The 19,986-nt window shown below is 43.2% G+C and overlaps 1 protein-coding gene across 1 annotated transcript in view; it reads left to right on the forward strand.

Annotated features, from left to right (window-relative positions):
* Positions 1 to 19,986, forward strand: part of LOC145356322 (atrial natriuretic peptide receptor 2-like) — a 139,248-nt gene that overhangs the window by 90,699 nt on the left and 28,563 nt on the right. Inside the window, exons 16-19 of the mRNA XM_080208977.1 lie at positions 1,212 to 1,358; positions 10,031 to 10,154; positions 13,135 to 13,203; positions 19,509 to 19,683. Of these exons, the coding sequence (XP_080065103.1) occupies positions 1,212 to 1,358; positions 10,031 to 10,154; positions 13,135 to 13,203; positions 19,509 to 19,683 (515 nt within the window). The remainder of the gene's footprint in view (positions 1 to 1,211; positions 1,359 to 10,030; positions 10,155 to 13,134; positions 13,204 to 19,508; positions 19,684 to 19,986) is intronic.

Genomic DNA, 19,986 nt, shown 5'->3' on the forward strand with positions numbered 1-19,986 from the left:
CAGACACACAGAGGCTTCTTCCTGGCCCCGTCCTCTCATCACCACCCTCCCCTGTTTACTATTCCTCAAATTGGGATTCCCATTTGAGACAGCGAGATTCAAAAGTACACGGCATGGGACCTCGGAGCCGGTCCCAGGATGGAGTCTCCTCTCCACACCCATCATTTTAGTTTGAATCTTACAACACCATATTTCATCCCATGATCCCGTGAGGGTCATGACCCACCGTTTGGGAAACGCTGCCTTTAAAAGGAATAAATCAGAAAAAATTGGAATACATGGCGAGGAAACTCAAGTCAAACATAATGGAGTTGAATGGCTGCACAAGTCTTGCAGGGGGGTGGGGACTGAAGGGTCTGCTTCTGCTCCAATGTTCAAAAGCAGAAAGAGTTTGCCAATTTTTTCTTTGCGAAGCGGGGGAGTGCTTTCTTAAGAAAAAAACTCAGAGTAAGAGTTAATGTAGCAATAAGATTTTTGGTTATGGCTTAAGTTATCTGGCAACCTTTGACTGTCTCCAGAGAGTCATTACATTTATCAGAATCACTCCAGGAGGGCCACATTTAAAGAAAAACATTCCTCTCACTATCCAGTGTCCAAAGTGGCCAGCGTCAGCTGTAATGGGTATTGTTTTTTTCAGAATTTGGAGTGGATTACAAAGAATTCCACTGATGAAGATTTTAAAAAAGACACAGTTAAAATCAGCCTGCTGCAAATTCATCCTCAGTCATTTTAGTGGAGAAGGGTTTTGGAACTGGTTATTGAGACTCTGTAACGAGGCTCAAGTCAAATTTTAAAATGGAGGCGGACAGGAGCAAAAACACAGGAGTGAAGACTTATTTAGTTTAGTAAGACGTATATCTTCCAGCATTCTTTTTATTCATTTACTGGATGTGGGCACTGCTGGCTGGGCCAGAATTATTGCTCCTCCCTAATTGCCCTGAAGAAGGTGGTGGTGAGCTGCCTTCATAAAATGTTGTAGTGTCTGCAGTAATACTGTTTGAAATCATAGCTGAGAACTGATATGTGTGGGATTTTCCAGCTCACCGCTAGGATTGTCCGGTCCCACCGAAGGTCAATGGATTTTTTTGGCCGACCCGCTAAATCTCTCGTGGTGGGTAGACCAGAAATTCTGGCCCACATGTGCTAAACAAGTCAAACTAACTTTTAAATCAGTACTGGCGTGACACTGATCTCTCATCCATCTCTTACAGAGAAGGGAGGAGCAGTATCTTGGACAACTTACTGTCAAGAATGGAGCAGTATGCCAATAACTTGGAGAAGCTGGTAGAGGAAAGAACTCAGGCCTACCTTGAGGAAAAGAGAAAAGCAGAAAACCTACTCTATCAGATTTTACCCCAGTAAGAACACATTGCTATAGATTTAAAGGCCAGAATTCTCCGGCTGTTCATGCCAGCAGGATTCCTGCCACTCGCGAACAGCGCGCTGCCTTCCTTTGCCGGGAAACACACGGCTGAGAGGCTGGAGAATCTCGCGCAGTAGGTTTATCATTGATGTGACACAAAAAAAATGAACAGATTTCTGAATGTTTCTAAGGTAACGTTGTGCTATAATGAAAGTTGAGGAGAAATTAGGTTTCAGTGGATATTCTAATGGACATTAATATCAGTGAGCTTGCACCCTGTACATCCAACCTGGCCCATACCGTTTTTGTGGACTCAGTCCAATTTCTCAAGGGCAGAGCCCTTTGGAGGAGTTGTGAAGCATTCTCTGAATTTGGGAACCTTTCAAAAGATATGTTTAAAAGGTCTTGCACCCCTTTTGCTCTCATACCCCTTCCATGGTATTCATGCCCTCTATACCCCTTCCAAGGACTCCCGTCCATCCTGCATACCCATTTACCCAGTTGCATTTTAAAATCAGTGAGTCATATGACAATGACAAGGCATAAGAGATATGTAAAAAAAGACACAAAACACTCCTCTCTGAGCTGTGAAAGTAGAGCTCAGCTGAGCTAATCCGTTAACTTGTTTTAGGAGCTCAGCCAAACATTCACAATGAAGCTTTGTGTGAGCTAAAAATACATGACCAGATATCTGTTTCTCCAGATAGCCTTATGAATGGGTGAGTTCCAAGACTAGATTAGCTCAGCAGGGGGAATGTTCTGACAGTGTGGATGAAGGAGTGTTAGGGGTGAGTGCGAAAGGGCCTAACAGCCCTACATCGATGCAGGCCTCCCAACCAGCTTGGACATTCATCAGCCTCCTGTGCCCAGAGGCAGCAAGCCCAACTTCATCCCTGCCTCTCTGGAACAAGAATCTGGTGAGCAGGGGCCCTTGGCTTAGTTGAGTCAGAAAATTTCCCAACTCAAGCCTCCCCCCTCAATGGTGAAAATCTAGCCCTAGGTGTATTGCCTACCCCATTAGAATTCCATTATCTCTATGTCCCAAACACTATCGGCAGTGATGGAACAACTGACTTGAAACAGGAGGGTACTTCATTTCGATATTCTATTGGAAGCATGTTTGTCCTGCATTCTGTGTCCCACTATTCTTGTATACTGGACATCAAATGGCAGGATAGAAGTTTCCAGCCTTGGGGTGAGCGCAACCAGAAATTTCCACCCATAATCTAAGAGTATCTGTAACTTCCCCAAAGTGTCTGAAGAGGCATGATCACTGTGTACAATGTATTACCATACAACACTTTGCAAGTATTTAAACATTTGGTGGCGAAAGCCGGTTACACTCTGCTGTTCCCGCCCGAGTTGACAAATTCCGCATATCATTTTTCCTTCCCTTTGCTGTTCTTTCCTTGGTTTTTGTTTGGTATTTAGTTAGAAATACTAGGAGTGAGCTACCATACAAGCGCCTTCGAATACTTGTGCCTTATTTAATAGGGCTGATACTTACAAGTTGGATTGGATGGCAGTTTGACCAATGCCTTCGATTCACCATCCTCCTTGCGTATTCTACTTCTCTACTTCCATTTACTTACAGCATCCAAACAGTATTTAATTTTTTAATAGTACCAGCTGACATTAAAAAGGTGTAAACAAATCAAGCTTTAACAGTTCCGAGACAGCCAGTTAGGTTGCAGCAACTCGAAGAACAACTGGGCTGAGTCTCACTTCAAAGTGAATTCAATAGAATGTATAGATTGCTTACTTTACCCAGCAAACAGTGGGAAGTATTCATGTTAATTGGAAGTGGTAAAAATATCCAATTGAAACCCCAGCTTTTGAGAAAGGTGAAGACTTTGAAATAAAATTGAAGGCAAGGCAACATAAATTAACTTCTAATTCATCATCTTGTTAATATATTGTGAATCCCTACAGTGTAGGAAAAGGCCATTCAGCCCATCAAGCCTGCACCGACAACAATCCCATCGGGTCCCATTCCTGTAACCCCACATATTTACCCTGCTAATTTCCCTGATACTGAGTATGGCCAATCCACCTAACCTGCACATCTTTGGAGTGTGGGAGGAAACGTAGCACCTGAAGGAAACCCACCCCCACGGAGGGAGGACATGCAAACTCCACACAGAGAGTCACCCAAGTCTGGAATTGAACCCGGATCCCTCGCACCATGAAGCAGCAGTGCTCACCACTGTGCCACAATGCCACCCTAAAAATAACATAGAACATTACAGCGCAGTACAGGCCCTTCGGCCCTCGATGTCACGCCGACCTATGAAACCAATCTAATCTACACTATTCCAATATCATCCACATCTTTATCCAATGATCATTTAAATGCCTTTAATGTTGGCAAATCCACTACTGTTGAGGCAGGGCATTCCACGGTCTTGCTGTTCTCTGAGTAAAGAACTTACCTCTGACAAATGTCCTATATCTGTCACCTCTCAATTTAAAGATATGTCCCCTCTTGCTAACCATCTCCATCCGAGGAAAAAGATTCACACTATCCACCCTATTTAACCCTCTGATCATCTTATATTCATGTATTAAGTCACCTCTTAACCTTCTTCTCTCTAACGAAAACAGCCTCAAGTCCCTCAGCCTTTCCTCATAAGACCGTCCCACCATACCAGGCAACATCCTGGTAAATCCTTTCCAATGCATCCACATCCATCCACATCCCTTTCCAATGCATCCACATCCTTCCTGTAATGCGGCAACTGTACGCAATACTCCAAGTGCGGCCACACCAGAGTTTTGTACAGCTGCAACATGACCTCATGGCTCCGAAACTCAATCTCTCTACCAATAAAAGCTAACACACTGTACGCCTTCTTAACAATCCTATCAACCTGGGTGCCAACTTTCAGGGATCTATGCACATGGACACCAAGATCTCTGCTCAACCACACTACCAAGTAACTTACCATTAGAAAGTTACTTGACTTTTTATTGTCATTTAAAAAGCTTATTTAGGACATTAAAACTTTTAATTGCTGATGAGGATGGCAGGAATGAAAATTCAGGAAGATTTTTTGATTGATATGCGGGCATTGCCTAGTGGCAGTGTCTTAACTACACCGTAACCGAATGACAGTCAAATCTGAATAGGAAATGCCATCCTTGGAATTTGTAATGAAAAAGCTGACACAAAGGTGCGATCACACTCGTGATAGTGACCCAAGCTGGGCAGCACGATGGCACAGTGGTTAGCACTGCTGCCTCACAGTGCCAGCGAGTTGGGTTCGATTCCCTGCTTGAGTCACTGTCTGTGTGGAGTTTGCACGCTCTCCCCATGTCTGTGTGGGTTTGCTCCGGGTACTCTGGTTTCCCCCCATAGTCTGAAAGACGTGCTGGTTAGGTGCATTACCCTAACAGGCACTGGGTGCTTCGGTTCGCCTTGTTGTCCAACAAGGGGCATACACGCGATGGGTCGTACGAGGGCTGCTCTTGGATGTTTCGAGAGTAGCCTAGTGCTTCACGTTGTTAGTGTACGCTTAAACTGGACCAGATGCTGGGCAACACGACAGCTCAATGACTATCACTGTTTGCTGTGCAGATACATGGATTTGGGCCAGTGTCTGTGGGAGTTTGCACCTTCTCCCCGTGCTTGCGTGGGTTTCCTCCGGGTGCTCCAGTTTCCTCCCACACCCCAAAGATGTGCTCTTAGGCTGATTGGTGTAACAAATTGTCCCTAAATTAGTCTTCCCTCAATGTGGAATGCCATAAGCATAGACAAGGGTCATGGGTGGAGAGGGGACTCATAATGTTAAAATGGCGGCGCAGGCTCGTTGGGCCGAACGGCCTGTTTCCCATGCTGTGTTGTTCTTCGTTCTTTGTTCTTTGACTAGGGGAATTTCACAGTAACTTCATTGCAATGTTACCTTACTTAAACCTTACTTGTGACTGATAAATAAACTTTAATTGAACCCGGGTCCCTGCGGCTGTGAGGTGGCACAATGGCACAGTGATTTGCACTGTTGTGTCACAGCCCCAGGGACTCGGATTCAGTTCCCGGCTTGGATCGCTGTCTGTGTGGATTTTTCACATTCTCCCTGTGTCTACATGGGTTTCCGCCGAGTGTTCCGGTTTCCTCCCACAGTTCAGAGAAGTGCAGGTTAGGTGCATTGGCTACACTAGATTCTTCCTCGGTGTACCCTAACAGGCGCCAGAGTATGACGACTGGGGGATTCTCACAGCAACTTCATTACAGTGTGAACGTAAGCCTACTTGTGACTAATAAATAAACTTTAATTTGGGTGAGATTTTCCAGCTGCGCTTGCCCCAAGACTGGAAATTCCCACCTGAGATCAACGACCCTTAAATGGTATGTTGAATTTTCTGTTCCTAACCACTACAATTCCCACGGTGGGCGAGGTGGGAAATTTCGGGCTAATATTTAACTTAAAAATTATTCATTGATACTCAGGGTGGGAAATTCAACCTCTCTGTGACATTTTTTCTGGCGGTGTAGGCACCTTGTCATTGACTGCTGGCAGGATCTCTGGGTTGCAGCGTTGTCTCCAGCATTTGGCATGGCTCGCCCAGTCCTGCTGCCGGGGCACCCACCAGAGGGGACACTTTTGGCAGGACTTTTTGACCCAGCCCTTAGGTTAGAAGAATATTTAATCATATTCAAAAGGATGGAATTCTAAAATTTAATCCTCTGAACACCAACTAAGTTCCAAACATATATAAAACAGCAGATCTGGCAATGGTATATTGCTGTGTACGTCTTGGTAACCCTCTTGTCTCCGTATCAAGGTTAAGAATTCAAATTTCACTCTAGAGATTTGAGGATATGATCTAGGCTGATGTCAATAAAGTACTGCGCAAGCATTGGGTAGACGAATCAAACCTGAAACCAAAGTCCATTTGCCCTCACTAGTTATAAAATGTCATACACACCTATTTTAATAGGAGAATAGGAGAGCTCCCCTTCTGCCTTGCCCAACATTCATTCCCATTGGCTGCTGTCTTTCCTATTTTAAAATAATGACTAAGCTTCATAGGCTGTATAACACTTTGAGACAGCCTTATCTAAATCCGTAGATTCCCTACAGTACAGAAGGAGACCATTCCACCTAGGCCCACTCCCCAGCCCTATCCCTGTAACCCTGTGCATTGATCATGGCCAATCTGCCTAGCTTGCATATCTTTGGACCCTAAGGGGCTTGGCCAATCCACCTAACCTGCACATCTTTGGACTGTGGGTGGAAATTGAATCACCATGAGGGAACCCACGCAGACATGGGGAGAACATGCAAACTCCACACAGACAGTGACCCATGGCCAGATTTGAACATGGGTCTCTGGTGCTGTGTGGCAGCAGTGCACCGTACTGCCCGGAGTTCTTCCATTGCATGACACCTCCCCCACTGTAAAAATGTAACGTTCAACTCCTGAGCACAAGTTAAACATGAGATCTACTGGTCCATACAATGTTATTGCACAGCCGACATGGGAATTAAACTGAGCAACAATCTGCATAATTGAACACATCAGTTGGCATCTGGCAATGACAGGAAATGTATTGGCTTATGCGCTAATGAATCTAAGCTATTATCCAATTCAGTGTAAATTAGCCTTGTAGACAATCTGTTGTTACCTCTGGCAGGCTGAATATTTTATTAAAGCAATAAAATCACAATTATGAACTCAGCAGAGTCATAAAACAGTCCTGTCAATCTACGATTAATCAGAGCTACATATCATTCCCTATTAGACATGGATTTGGCTGTGTTTGCTTAACTTACTTGGGTTTGAGCATTTTGCATGGGGTATGTAAAATTGGGATTGCACGTTTACATTCACTTCAGCCAAAATGTGTGGAAGTTTAAGGTGCATTACATCAAGAAAAAATGTTTGGCCAAATGTCACATGCTTGCAGAGGGCAAAGAGAAATCGGTCATTAATTAATGCCATGGTAATGAATTGCACACTGTCATGATCTTGGCCTGGAATTTACGATGAGAATAGCAGTGAAATTATCAGCATTCATCATTATTAAAGAGTAAATTGGGCAGCAAACTCGGTCATCCACAAGTGCAGTTAAGGAAGGGTGCAATTCTCCCATGCCCCTATAGTGGGCCAGGAGGAGGGGTGAAGCTTGGCGAGGTGGGTGGAGACAGATAGAATTCAGCAAGAGACCTGAAAATCAGTTTCACACTAGTGTGAAACTATAGCAGGTTCTTCTAGATCCGCCGTGGCAGATTGGGAATCTCACTGGAGAGCGGCCCAAAACCAATACGTTCCCAGTTAATGGGATGCAGATGGAGGCCTGCCAGGAATCTTCTCCCACGCTGGATTCTTTGTTAGGCCAGCGTAAAACACGCCAGTCCAGAAATAAGCCTGGACCAACGGGGCATGCTAAAGTCAAGACTTACTTGAAGGAGAGCTGTGAAACACAAAAGTTTGCATTGCACATTACTTTAGTTATTTTGGGAGATTTTGGAAATAGTTAAAAAGTAAATAACATTGGAAAAAAATTCAAAAGCTAGAAAAACGAGCATGAGGATTTTTTGTGTGTGGTTATTCCCATCTGTTCTTTCCAGTGCCACTTGTGTGCAAACTTCATGTTGCTTGCTTGTTTAAGTAATAGTTGCATTCAGCCCAGTACTAAAAGTATTATTGAGTGGCTGGGTACCTGAGCAAAGGTGCAGCAAGGTGGCACAGTGGATAGCACTGCTGCCTTACAGTGCCAGGGATTTCAGCTTTGTTTGACTGCATGGAGTTTGCCCATTCTCCCTGTGTCTGCATGAGTTTCTCTGGGTACTCTGCTTCTTCCTACAGTCCAAAAGTGTGCAGGTTTGCTGGATCGGCCATGCTAACGGTACGGGGATCATGGGGATAGGGAGGAGGGGTGCTCTTTCGGAGAGTCGGTGCTGAGTTAGTGGGCTGGATGGCCTCCTTTTGCACAGCAGGGGTTCTATATATGTGCTCTTCAGTTCTGGCCTCGTGAGCATTCTCAATTTTAATTGCTCTGCCATTTCTAGCCATCCATTCAGTCCCAAGCTCTGGAACAAGCTTAGGGAGGGAGTGGTCTTTAAGTGGCCCATTGGAGCCTCAATTTGGTAGGCCAGCCGCCAAGTCTTGCTCCCCTAACCCCAAACAAATTACAGACAGGTCAGGGGTGGATGGGAGGGTGGTGGGAAGGCCAATTTGGAACATCTAATCAACTAATTTGATGAACCTTCTTGCCAACAAATCCACCAACATGGGACCAAAAACTTCTGCCTCGTGAGTTTGAAGCTAAGTTTGATAAACATATTTTCATGAATATGCCAACTTGGATTTTCTATTTTAGCATTGCTGGCACACACAGAGAGTGCAACAGCTGAAAAATTATGAACCCCAGGCTTTTGAGTCTAGTACGATATGCCTGCAGTGCCTGGAGGCTATAATTACAAGATCATAAGTTTACATAGACTGTTTCCATTATAAGCACTGGCATACAAATATGTAATAGAAAATGTTGACAGGCCTGTGCATAAACATTGCATTACTCATGTTAAGTTAGAAGATTCACTGTTTCATAACTACAGTGGTGTACAGGGTAACAATATCATAGATTCATAGAATCACAGAATAAAACAATCAAGGCCATTCAGGCCACAATCTCTGTTAAATTGTGTCACAAAATTTTTATTGATGCTTTGGCGATGAAATCCCAAATTATTCACGTTATTCTGTGAAAACTTTGATTTGATTACTTTTGTCACATGTACTGGGATACAGTCAAAAGTATTGTTTCTTACATGCTGTACAGGCTGTACATACCATTCATAAAGTACATTGAGGAGGAGAAAAGTATAGAGTGCAGAATGTAATGTTGCAGTAAGAAATAGGGTGACTGAGGTATTTATATACCTAACTTCTAATTTTTACAATTTTGAAAGCTAGCAGTGCACAGCAATTAGGTATGCAAAAAGGACTATTTGGAAATAGATAGCCCTACTGACCAGTGCTGGAGTGGAGGATAGGTGGTGGCTACATTTAGAAATAAGCCTGTATTTTGGAACAATGGGGGAAATCTGGGTTTCGGGGAGTATTGGGGAATGGTGCTGTAGGTTGGCACAATTGATCGGGTTTGTCACTTCTTCAGTGGAACAACTGGAATGATCATTGGCAATATTCAATAAAGGATGGGCAATATTCTCCAGCAGACCCTCACATGCGGTGAAAATCTATTCCTCTCGGCATATCCCTTTATGTCTTTCTCTACCCTTTGGCTGCTAGTTAAAAAAATGGAAGCATTCTAATTGCTATTGACAAAACCCAAGCAGAAGGTAATTCAGGCTTTTCTACTTGTGCAGATAATGAAAGTGATAAGGAGTGATAATTAAAGGTTGTTTATTTAAAAAAGCACCAAACTTGTTTTTGTAAAACTGAAATGTCTTATGTAGTTCAATTGCAAACACGTAATTTAAGTTCTGAGTGTATCAGCTGAGTCATGGAAAGGTCAGGCAGTAAGATAAATAAATATTTCAAAAAAGGTATTAATTTAGTTGATAATGTAACATGTCATACTTGTTGTCAAATAGTGATGAAAGTCAACGGTGACCATGTGTCTATGTCAAAAAGCTCTTTGATGCAAGACATTCATAATGTGTTCTTACTTAAATGCTTTTTATTTATTTCTTATTGCAGCTCGGTGGCAGAACAGCTGAAGTGGGGCGAAACAGTACAAGCAGAGGCATTTGACAGTGTCACAATTTATTTCAGTGATATTGTAGGATTCACATCAATGTCTGCGGAAAGCACACCACTGCAGGTAGTACATGGCTAATTGAGGTCTATTAATTTTGCACCCTTCCGAATTGATACTCCTGTAATATTTCATTCCAATTTCTATGAATGGTATTTCATTCTTGAATGATTGTAACCATTCATGTGAGTCACAGTCACAACAAGGCACAACAAGGGCCTGCACTACCTGCAGGGGCCAATATCAGACTTGCAACAGATCCAAGATGATGCACTCTTGATCATTTTTAAACTTATTTGCCACAAACTAGAAGAAACTAGGCATATTTGGAAAATTGCTTTCTGGCCAAAAATAAACTAATATTAAGTTGTTAATGTGTGCAAATAAGTACTTGTATTCACATGTAGTAGTAGTTAAGAAGGAAGAATATTATATAATGTAATCTGATGCAAGTCTATTCAAAGATTTAACAAAGCCGTAACTTCCATATTCCATTCGTCACACGTTGGTTAATAAAAACGTTTTGATTAGCCAGCAAATTAAAAAATGTTGTATGCTTTTTGAGTTCATGTTGGGGTAGGTTTCTAACTTGCTACCCAGGTGTTACAGTTGGTAACACCTACTGGTGTTACAGTTTGTCTGTCCATTACAAAAATCATTTGATTTTCATTTCCATTTAAAGTAGCCAGCTCGATTTACACCCCATCCACCAACATTCACTCCCTCCACCACTGATGCATAGTTGCAGCAGTGTGTACCATCTACAGGATGCACTGCAGCAACTCGTCAAGGCTCCTGATAGGGCACCTTCCAAACCCACAATGGCTATCACCTAGAATTACAGCAGATACATGAAAACACCATCACCTGCAAGTTCCCCAAGTCACTCACCATCCAGACTTGGAAGTAAATCACCATTCCTCCACTGTCCCTGGATCAAAATGCTGGAATACCTCCCTCTCTAACTCCATTATTGGTGTACCTACAGCACATGGGTTGCAGTGGTTTGGGAAGGTGGTTCATTGCCACCTTCTCAATGGCAACAAGGGATGGGTAATAAATGATGGCTTAGCTAGCAACCCCCACATCCTGTAAATGAGCAAAAAAAGCGAATTGAAAATCTAACCCTATTCTTTAAGTAAAGGAGATGCAAGACTACCTGACACCTGTCAGAACACTAGTAATGACCAGAAACAATTATTTTATTTCATGTTTTACAGGAATGAATTAAATATCAGCAGTAACCACTTTTCATAAACCATGATTTGAACATAAGTTGAACATAAGGATGCATCCAACTTAAGTTATAATGAACTGTGTTACTAATTAGCTGGTGAAAGCAATGATGCTGTCTTCTTAAATAATCCAAAACATTTTCTGAAAATTCAGAAAGAAGCTCGATGACTTGTAAAATGGGATTCTAGGAAACGTAGGCTGTGAATTAATGAGTCAAAAACAATGTCCCAGAAAGGCAAACATGCTCTGGAGACAAGAAATAGGTGAATATCGGGGGGGGGTTCAGCTGGATGTATGGAGGGTTGAAGGGGGAGGTATGGACACAGAAAGTAGGAAAGTTATAATGAGAGGTATAGCAACAGAAAATGCTGGAGAAACTCAGCAGTTTAGTTAGCATCTGTGTTAAGACAGAAAAATGGTTAATTTTCTGTTCTTGCTGGTGGTAAGCCTGAAGCAGGGAGAATATGTCATTAGGCAGGACGGTGGTATAACCACTTTCCCACCTCCACCAGAATTAAATTCGAGGTGGGAAGACTCATGGTTGACCTCTCTCTACTGTCTATTGAGTCCCGTAAGTGACCAATTAAAGGCCACTTAAGGGCCTCATTCACTACCACTGGTATTAATCCAGTGGCTTGCGGGCCTGTTGCCATGCAGTGTGCTATTACCTCCTCCTTGTTACTTACCTGCAGCCTGGGTCACTCAATGATCCTGGGACTCCAGAAGCTGGCACCTCCCTTATGCCGAGCACAAACGACAATGATTGGCCAGTAACTCTTGGCAGACAGTGCCCCCAGGGCTTTGCTTGTTCCTCCATTGAGGCCTATCTCTGGCTTCACTGATTGGCTTGTGGTTTGGTGGACCTTACTGAACAAAAATAGCATGGATCTCTTGTCAATCCTCCAGCTGGCAGGCAAGACCATCGACATCGCAACAAAATTCCACCCTTTCAGGTCTCACAGACCTGACATGTTAACTCTCTTCCTCCCTGCATGCAGATACTGCTTAACCTGTTGAGTTTTTTCCAGCATTTTTCTGCCTTTATTTCATTTTTCCAGCATCCACGGTATTCTGCTTTCTGATTAATGTTTGCTGGAAGTGTTCAGAAAAGGTGGAGTTGATAAAGAAGAATATGATGTAATCAGGAAAAGTTGGAAAGTATATGAAGGTGGTCCTTTGGGTGGTGGACAACTACGAAATAGCAGCCCAACATGCTGAGCTTTTCTAGCATTTTCTGTTTTTGTTTTAGATTCCAGCATCTACAGTATTTTGCTTTTACACAAAACAAATCACTCTAGTTAGGCATTAAAAAAAAACAACCACAAGACCAATGGGCCAAGTATTAAATGAAGGACACTTTGTTTTATGAAGCAATAAAATCCAATATGAATAGTCATTGACCTGAAGCATTAAGTATGTTTCTCTCCACAGATGCTGCCAGACCGGATGAGCATTTCTAGCATTTTCTGTTTAGCGAAGGCCGTTGACAGCGGCCGGAATTCTCCAATCTTACACGTGGCTGGGATTCTCTGGTCCTGCTGCAGGGAATGGAGATTTGGGTGTGCGCCAAATTCTCCATTCTCGCTGGCAACAGTGGCGGGGCTTAAGACATCAGAGAATTCCAGCCAGTATCAATAAGTTCAAAACACAATTAGGTAGAGTTTTAAAGAGAGGCGCTTGACCTTTCTGTAATATCTTCTTGTAAAGTTTGCTCGACTTTGCAAATACCACATTTAGTTAATTTTAATCAATTATTTTGTTCTGAATTGTTCCAAAAATCAGCTTTTAAGGAGTGTCTTTTTTTGTGCAGGTTGTGACCTTGCTGAATGACCTTTATACCTGCTTTGATGCAATTATTGACAATTTTGATGTCTACAAGGTAGGCAAAATATATATCTAAGCAGCAGTAAACGTACCCTGGCATCTCTAAGCTTAAAGATATAAGCCAAAATTCTCTGACCTCCCCTGCAGCTGGGGTTCTCCAGTCCCGCTGCTGTGAATGAGAGATTTGGTCGAGTGCCAAATTCTCCATTTTCGCTGGCAACAGCAGCAGAGCATGAGCGGCCGGAGAATTCTGGCCAGAATTATACAAACAAACATAAGTTTGCTGTACATGTGTGTTTACTTTATGCTCAGCAGTCTACTTAGGACTCTCGTTAATGGTTGGGGATTGGTTTTTGATTATGTGATAGTTGTTTCAAAACTGTTTAACTTTGTTGAGAAATGCCAGCTGTCAGTGAAATGGATACATACGATGCGAATCATTTCGCAATCTTCCAGGTTTTCAAGCTGCCAATGTCAAATGTATAAAACAGTTATTAAATGCCAAAAAGAATGAGCCATGTTTTAAAAAAATACTGCCCACAAAGAAAACAGAAGAGATGGTTACAACACCAACAATTGGGGCAGCATGGTGGCACAGTGATTAGCACTGTTGCCTCACAGCGCCAGGGACTCGGGTTCGATTCCCGGCTTGGGTCACTGTCTGTGTGAAGTTTGCACATTCTCCCCATGCCTGCGTGGGTTTCCTGCGGATGCTCTGGTTTCCTCCCGCAGTCTGAAAGACATGCTGGTTGGGTGCATTGGCCATGCTAAATTCTCCCTTAGTGTACCTGAACAGGCGCCGGAGTGTGGCAACTAGTGGATTTTCACAGTAACTTCATTGCAGTGTTAATGTAAGCCTACTTGTGACTAATAAATATACTTGACTTTGTTTGACACGTGTGAAGACATTTAGGCATTGAAGAAAACATTCATCCACATACATGTTACATTAGTTGAGTGAGTCTCATAGTCATCTGAATAGAATCATGTAACCCGGACAGTGGCTATTTGGCCCATCATATCAGATCTTTGAAAGGACTATCCAGTTAATCTTACTTCCCTCTTGTTTCCCCATTCCCCTGCAAATTTTTCTTTACTAAATTACTTAAGAACATAAGAACATAAGAACATAAGAAATAGGAGCAGGAGTAGGCCATCTAGCCCTTCGAGCCTGCCCCGCCATTCAATAAGATCATGGCTGATCTGTCGTGGCTCAGTTCCACTTTCCCGCCCTCTCCCCATAACCCTTAATCCCTTCTCTTATCAAAAACCCATCAACCCGCTTCTTAAAAATATTTAGCGAGGCAGCCTCCACCACTTCAACGGGCAGAGAATTCCAGAGATTCACCACCCTTTGAGTGAAGAAGTTCCTCCTCAACTCCGTTCTAAACCGCCTCCCCTTTATCTTGAGGCTGTGCCCCCTAGTCCTACTGTCTTTTTTGAGCGGGAAGAGTCTTTCCACCTCTATCCTATCCATCCCATTCATCATCTTATACGTCTCAATGAGATCTCCCCTCATTACTTATTACATTTCTTTTTTGTTTCTGCCATCCTTTAAAGCAGTACACTTGAGATCATAATAACTAACTATCACAGAAATATTACTGCACAGAAGGATGCTATTTGGCCTTTTGTGTCCACACCAGCTCTCTAAACAGGCATCATGACTTAATGTCATTCCCCTGCCTTTTCCCAATTTCCCTGCACATTGTTTCTATACAAGTAATCATCTAATTCCCTCTTCAGTGACTCAATTGAACCTATCTCCAGTACACTTCCAGACAGTGCATTCTACTGTAAGGTTTTTCTCACAACTCATTTGTTTATTTGGCAAATCACTTTAAATCCTACAGTGCAGAAGGAGGTCATTCAGCCCACTGAGTCTGCACCAACTCTCCAAAAGAACACCTTACCAAGGCAAACACCCCCATCCCTGTGACCCCAAACATTTACCACGGCTAATCCACATGCGCGGCACAATGGCACAATGCCTCACAGTACCAGGGACCCAGGTTTGGTTCCTGGCTTGGATCACTGTCTGTGTGGAGTTTGCACATTCTCCCCGTGTCTGCGTGGGTTTCCTCCAGCTATTCTCGTTTTCTCCCAGAAAGATGTGCTGGTTAGGTGGATTAGCCATGCTAAATTGCCCCTTAGTGTACCTGAACTGGCACCAGAGTGTGGTGACTAGGGGATTTTCACTGTAACTTCATTGCATTGTTAATGTAAGCCTACTTGTGACAATAATAAATATATATCTTTGGACACTAAGGAACAATTTATCATGGCCAATCCACCTAACCTGCACATCTTTTTGCACTATGGGAGGAAACCAGAGCACCTGGAGGAAACTCATGGAGACACTGGGAGAACATGCAAAATCCACACAGTCACCCAAGGCCGGAATTGAATCCAAGTCCCTGGTGCTGTGAGGCAGCAGTACTAACCACTGTGCCACCATGCTGCTTGATCATTTTACGAGTGGGAAAAGTTTCTCCCCATTCACTCTGTCCAACCCTCTCATGATTTCCTTCTGGTTCTTTGCCATTTAGCTTAAATCTGTGTCTGTTGGTATCTAACCCTCTAGCTCCTGGAAATAGCTTTTCAAGTAGTTGTGATATTTCTTAATGTGCTGAAACCTGGCTGATTTATTTAAGTAATTTTACATCATTTGTGACAGTAGTTCCTGAAGTAGCATCCTGACTACTTTGAAATCCCTGATAATATGTTGAAAATTATATTGGGCTAGTTTCCTTTTATTTACATTTTTATTCTGTACAGAAAAAACAATTCAAATCAAATCTAATTCATGGTCGCCACATGGGAGACAAATATGATCCAAGCTGACAAGATGAGGCATTGCACCCCATCCTGGGTTTGATCTGATGCTTCATCTTAGCCCAAAGACTGAGATGACTTTGAAAAATTGCATCAGATGACGCTTCGGTTGAACCTCATCAATCACTCTGACCATTGACTCTATCCTAGCCTGGGAGACCAACCTACCTGATCATTGACAGTATCCTAGCCTCAGAGACCAACCTGCCTGACCAGTGACTCTACCCTAGTCTGGGAGACCAACCTGCCTGATCATTGACTCTGCCTAGCCTCCGAGACCAACCTGCCTGATCATTGACAGTATCCTAGCTTGGGAGACCAACCTGCCTGATCATTGACAGTATCCTAGCCTCGGAGACCAACCTGCCTGAGTACCCTAGTCTGGGAGGCCAACCTGCCTGATCATTGACTCTCCCCAGTTTCCAAGGTGACTGGATTGAATCTGATTCAACAGCTACTAGAATACAATTTACCACAAGTACAGATAGATAACAGTTAGAACTGCCCGAGCACTCCAGGTGACAACTTATTAGTACGGTCTGATGAACTGTACTTCTGCACATTGAAGCATAATGATTTGATTTCTATCAAAATACGCACATGGAACGTGGTGTATATTAACCAATTTGATCTGGAACTAATATTAAATATATGGAAGTTGCCATATTGAACAACAGCAAAACCAAGGCAGTATGGAACTGCTGATGGTTCAGCATGAATGTGAAATTGAGTAGGGACTTGCATTCTTTTACTGAAAAATGCCATGTTAGCTCATCACCAGGACAACAGAAGGAAATTTATAGTTCACCTCAGTAACTATTAACGATAAGGAAAGACAGAAAAAAATCAGCCATGCTTTCTTCTCCTGGTTCAGCAACCCTTGCTGGGTTGTGGGGTGTTGATGGAGTTAGAATTTAAATTTCTGCACAGTTCAACATACTGCTGGAAATTGCTATAAGAAATGGTGACTTGGTCAACTGCCAAGGTTATATCAAAGGTAACATCAGTGACAGAGCTATATCTGAATCAGTATCTTCGTTGACAGTAGGGAGAAAATTGCCATTCGCTTAACCTTGCCAGATTTGTCAACAGAGCAAATAGGGATGGATAATAAACATTGGCCTTTCCAGCAATGTTCATACTGCATGAATGAATGAACGGCACGGTGGCACAATGGTTAGCGCTGCTGCCTCACAGCGCCAGGGACCCAGGTTTGATTCCCGGCTTGGGTCACTGTCTGCGTGGAGTTTGCATGTTCTCCCTGTGTCTGCGTGGGTTTCCTCCGAGTGCTCCGGTTTCCTCCCACAGTCTAAAAGACATGCTGGTCAGGTGCATTGACCCAAACAGGCGCCAGAGTGTGGCAACTAGGGAAATTTCAGAGTAACTTCATTGAAGTGTTAATGTAAGCCTTACTTGTAACTAATAAATAAACTTTACAAACAGAAAGCTAAAAACCAGCCTTTGTTTACAGAATATCTTACTTCATGTCTCAGAAACTCCATGAGTTGCTTCTTAGAAATGCATCCACTACTGTTATGTGATATGACTAAACGATCACAATGTCAATTCTATCTGTTGCCTAACATTTTGTGTCATAACAACCACCAGGGAACTTCATTTCAGTGTAAGCAATCATTTTGCCAGTGTTTCTGTCAGGTCAACCCATTGAACTGTGGGGGTTTACAGAAAGAGTTGATTCAGGCTACCTGCTTCTCAAAGAGAGAACTTTGCTTTGTTCATTCATTCATGCAATATGACATTGCTGGAAGGGCAGTCATTTATTATCCATCCCTATTTGCTCTGTGGCTTGCTGAAGCCTTGCTAGGCCATTTCAGAATGCAGTTAAGTGTCAAATATAATGGCCTGCTCCTGCTCCTAGTTTCTATTGCTGTCCATGTTTCGTCACTTGTGGGCCAGGCTAGATCAGGACAGCAGATGTCCACCCCTTAAGGACATTAATGAATCAGATGCGTTTTTACGACAATCTGGTTATCTCATGATCATTATTCACGAGACTAATATTTTACTTCATTCGATTGAATTGAAATTCCACTACCTGCCATGGTGGGATTTGAAGTCTAGGCCCCTGTAATACTAGTCCAGTAACCTCACCACTATGCTGTGGTCCATTACCATCTTCTTTCAAGAGATTGCCAATGTCTATAGCGAAAGCCTGAACTTTCAGAGACACTGCTGTTCAGAGCTGCCTCTTGGTCTGTAGGCCCCTGTGACGAGGGTTTCACCACCTTCAAGTTGCAGTACTGTGTCTAGTCTCTCTGCTCCGTCCAGCTGTGGAGAAGCCAGCAGGACTTGTAGCTCCTGTCGCTATGGCTGCTGAGTTGAAGCAAGCTGCATCTCATCCTCTGGAAAAAGTATGGAAAATGTGGCCCCCATGTTACAGAGAAGTTCCAAAGGCAGTAAAGTGAGATTAGCCTCAGTGGTATCCAAGGCATTTGATAATAGTTGTACAAAGTTTCTGTTCCTAACAAAAACAATCAATTTAGACTGAAAGAAGGGCCCTTTAGTGCACAAAAGTTTCACTGTGGCTGTCCTTTATATTGCTTGTGCCAGTACAGTTTCATTCTGAAATGACTTCCCCTTGTACACTCACCTTCTCCAGTCTGGTGGTGCAGGCATGGTTAGGGCCTGCGCATTATTGGCAAAGAGAGATTCCATGCTTCTAGCTGATTTCCTGTTCTGGTGCTCCAGAACCTGCCACTAACCAGGTGGAAAATTCTGCCTGTTGTGTCTGAGATTATTGGCCCCTTCAAACAAAAACTGAATAAAGATTTGAGGCATTTTGTGCCTTTGGTAGAGCATAGTGAAGACCAATTAGTTTGTATAGCTTTATCCCCGACAGCAGGATGATATCATAGAATCGAATCCTGACAGAGCAGAAGGAGGTCATTCGGCCCATTGAGATTGTGCCAACAGCAATCCCATCCAGGCCTTATCCCCATAATCCTATATATTTACCCTGCTAATCCCCCTGGCACTAAGAGGCAATTTAGCATGGCCAGTCAACCTAATCCACACGTCTTTGTCGAGGCACTGAATGGATTCCTCCTGCACTGTAAACCTCTACAGTTCGGTGGTCCTGAATTGGAAGAAACTCAGGAGGAGCAACGTAAACAACTGAATGCATCCTTTCGTGGAGTAACCCATTGACCACGCACCCCCCCCCCATCAAAGTTACAAACAGATAATCGCAATGGACTTTCAGAAGCAAAATTTCTGTGTTGTAGTTTAGCACATTGGTAGAAAATAAGAAATCTCCCATTCAGCAGTGCAATTAAGACAGTAAATGTTGGAAACACTCAGCAGGTCTGGCAGAGAGAAACAAGAGTTAACCCAATTCGAGTCTTTCTTCACCCCTTGACCTGAAATGTTAACTTTCTCTCTGCGCTGATGGTGTCAGACCTGCTGAGTGTTTCCACTATTTTTCGTGTTTATTTCAAATTTTCAGCCTCTCTGCAGGATTGTGCTTCCTTCCCATTAACACAGTGTTTATTCTCTCACTACCAGGTAGAAACCATTGGAGATGCCTATATGGTTGTGTCCGGGCTCCCGGTACGGAATGGCAAACTCCACGCACGAGAGACTGCCAGAATGTCCTTGGCATTACTGGAAGCAGTGAAATCATTTAAAATACGACACAGGCCCAATGACCAGCTGAAGCTAAGGATAGGAATCCACACTGGTAAATTATCTTCATTCAAGCTCCAGATGTCTGTGGGGAGTATTTACTTCTTCCTGATACACTTCAATATCCAGTTAGGTCGAAACCTTGACCCAAACAACGCCAACATGTGGGTGCAAAAGTTGTACTTCTGCTGTCTGGGCAGAATTAATATTCTCTACCTGGAGGAGCCCAGTACCACAATGGCCAGCAAGTCCCAGGTTCAGTTCTAAGTCTGTATTGCATTAACTAATCTTGGCAGTGGGAAGCATTAAGGTGATACAATGGCTGTGACCTAGTGTCCATGCTGGCTGTGGGCGGAAA

Source organism: Carcharhinus amblyrhynchos, chromosome 1 (assembly GCF_965287045.1).
Source record: "Carcharhinus amblyrhynchos chromosome 1, sCarAmb.v2.hapA, whole genome shotgun sequence".
NCBI classification, from domain to species: domain Eukaryota; kingdom Metazoa; phylum Chordata; class Chondrichthyes; order Carcharhiniformes; family Carcharhinidae; genus Carcharhinus; species Carcharhinus amblyrhynchos.